The sequence below is a fragment of the Microtus ochrogaster genome, chromosome 10, assembly GCF_000317375.1.
Source record: "Microtus ochrogaster isolate Prairie Vole_2 chromosome 10, MicOch1.0, whole genome shotgun sequence".
NCBI lineage: Eukaryota > Metazoa > Chordata > Mammalia > Rodentia > Cricetidae > Microtus > Microtus ochrogaster.
Window position 1 is genome coordinate 72,068,549 of NC_022016.1, and position 2,701 is coordinate 72,071,249.

General features: G+C 45.2%; 1 protein-coding gene across 7 annotated transcripts in view; it reads left to right on the forward strand.

The window, feature by feature from the left end:
- Positions 1-2,701, forward strand: part of Dab1 (DAB1, reelin adaptor protein) — a 1,103,453-nt gene that overhangs the window by 1,091,637 nt on the left and 9,115 nt on the right. For 5 of the 7 annotated variants that reach the window (XM_026782357.1, XM_026782361.1, XM_026782362.1 and 2 more), the window contains 2 exons: positions 1,585-1,712; positions 2,054-2,164. In XM_026782357.1, the coding sequence (XP_026638158.1) occupies positions 1,585-1,712; positions 2,054-2,149 (224 nt within the window). In that variant the 3' untranslated portion in view covers positions 2,150-2,164. The remainder of the gene's footprint in view (positions 1-1,584; positions 1,713-2,053; positions 2,165-2,701) is intronic. The other 2 variants (XM_026782360.1, XM_026782363.1) reach the window with 1 other exon arrangement.

Consider the following 2,701-nt stretch of genomic DNA (forward strand, 5'->3'; position numbering starts at 1 on the left):
CACCAGATGCAAACAGCATCTTCCTCCATTTCTCTAGCTCCTACCCACCAGATGCAAACAGCATCTTCCTCCATTTCTTCTACTTTTCATAACCTATAATAACACAGACATTGCCATTGTCCCCTGAGCGAGGAGCAAAATGACCACCCACCTTGAGATAACATGACCATGAAATACTGAAGTGCTCTGTAAAGCCTTGTGAGAACTGAGAAGCTTGTGCAAATAAACTCTACCTGCCTTCCTGGTGGTCCCACTGGGGAACTATGATCAGTATACTGTTAGGACGGATGGCTCAGCCTGGATCCCCTGCCTTTTGTAAGCAATATACCACCTTAAACACAATTTGGAACCCAATTATTTAATATTGCCCACTCAGCAAGGCAGCCTTATACAGCGTTAAACCTAGTGTAGCTAGTTTGCTCTGAAACCAGCTCACGAAACAAGATCTACGTAATGTTTTATCTTAAATAAAATAGGTAAAGTCAATTTTTGTACCCTCTTCTCTATCCGCATCCCTTCAAGATATGAGCAAGAAATTAACCGTTCCAAAACAAAACACTAAAAGCAAAACCCCTCAAATAGGAAAGACTGAGTAGTGTCGGATGCATTTGTGCCATCCCATAGCTCATACGCACACCTCTGTAAATGTGAGTGCTTGCCCATGTCTCTCCGGGCCCTGGCTCTGAACGCCTGAAGGAAGTGTACATTACTACACGTAGTTGTATCAGGAGCACGAGGAAGGGAAAGAGCTTGGTCGGGGATAGCCTTGTTGGCATACTGTGAATGATGAGGGAGACGGAAATAGTGCCCACAGGGTAAAAGATCAAAAGTAACTTTTGCAGTCATTCACGTTCTGATAAGATATGAGGTTTTTTTTGCTAAGCTCTGGAACAGTGGGTCGGGAAGCGCTACTCACCTGTTCAGTCCACCCAGACCTGGGGACTGAGCCAGTGGGCAGAGTTTTCTATGCTAAGTTAAAAGTAAAGCTTCCAATGTCATCTGTGGTAGAAACCTCTGGAAAAAATAAGAGGAGGAAGAAGACATGGCAGCAGGTGCATATTCTTCACCATAAGCTTGCCATCGCCTACCATGGCTCTCCCAGGCTAGCCTGTGCTTACTGAGTGTGTGCAAGAATCCGAAGCCTGGCTTAGCAGTTGCCGTGAAGACATTAGCAATCTCCAGTTTTCTGGAGAACATAAGTAACCTCTATCTCAAAGGAGCTTCACAAGTTTTGAGGACTATTGCTCTTAAATTTTCTAAAAGTGACTGATTTACAAAAGTCATTTTAAAAATGTGTCCTCTGATAAAACAGAGAGAAGAAAATCAGCCTGGCCCAGCAGCTTGCAGCTTGCTTGTGTGTCAGAAGCACTATAGGAGTTGTTCAGAGTCCCTGATTCACTGTCCTGTAGGCTCCAAGGGCTGGCATCCCCGAATAAACATGGGAGGAATTTATTTGCATAGATTTGGCCTCAGATGGGGAGAGGGCAGACTTGACTCAAATGTCAAGGGACCCCAGGTGTGTCTGAGGAAGGTAAACGATTGTGGCTTGTATTTCTATTTACCACGTTTCCTCTTTTGGTATAGCTCCAACCCCAGCCCCTAGGCAGAGCTCTCCCTCTAAATCATCAGCGTCCCACGCCAGTGATCCGACCGCAGATGACATCTTTGAAGAAGGCTTTGAAAGTCCCAGCAAGAGTGAAGAACAAGAGGCTGTAAGTGATCCACTGATTGCCCTACTTTCCTTTAAAATTAAATTTTCCCTATAGTATATGAGGATGCCAACATAAAAGAGAATGCAAGCTCAGAGCTGGTGTCCAAACGGCCTCCCAAAGAACTTTGCTGTATGCCCAGATGCATCTCAGCCAGAAACACTGACCTTTTGTTAAGTCATTAGGAGCTCTGGCATCTGGGAGGTGGCATCCTCCAGCAGAAGTTTCAGCCCTCCTTTAAATTAACTGGTTGCCTGCGCCGCGTCAATATAATCTTAGTTGCCTTATGTTTTCACTTGTTGAAGAGAGAGGAAAAAAAAAAGTGTTATCTTCTTGTGTTCTAGCCTGATGGATCACAGGCGTCCTCCACCAGTGATCCATTTGGGGAGCCCAGTGGTGATCCCAGTGGTGATAATATAAGTCCACAAGACGGTAGCTAGATAGCGCAGGTCTGGGTAGGTATCCGTCCTTTTTAATCTCCTTCACCTGCAAGGTTTTCCCTCTTGCTTGCTGTGTGCCGCTGACGTCATATTCCAGCGTCTGTGCTTTGTCTGCTTGCCTGTGCTGTATTATAATGTCCATACCATCTCCCGTCGTCTGTGCCTTTTCCTAATGCCTGCGTTGTTTATCGTGCCTGTTACTATATTGCCAGTCTGTCTCCTCTCAACCCTTGCCTGAGCCATCTCACCAGTTACCAGTGTTTGAACGATCCTCCCTTTGCCTCATTTCAACTTTGCACTTTGTTCTTTTACGTGGATGAATGACCTTTGACATACACCAAAAGGTAGGGTTGGAGGGAATGTGGCAAATAGTTTTATTGTTTAATTAATGATGCATCTGAGTTGGTGATGGTGATAGAATGAGAGACCCAGTCAACACTACCTAATGTGCACTGAGTTTCTAAAAAACATTGGCCCTCTGGAATGGGCACATCATTCTCTCTCTCTCTCTCTCTCTCTCTCTCTCTCTCTCTCTCTCTCTCTCTCTCTCTC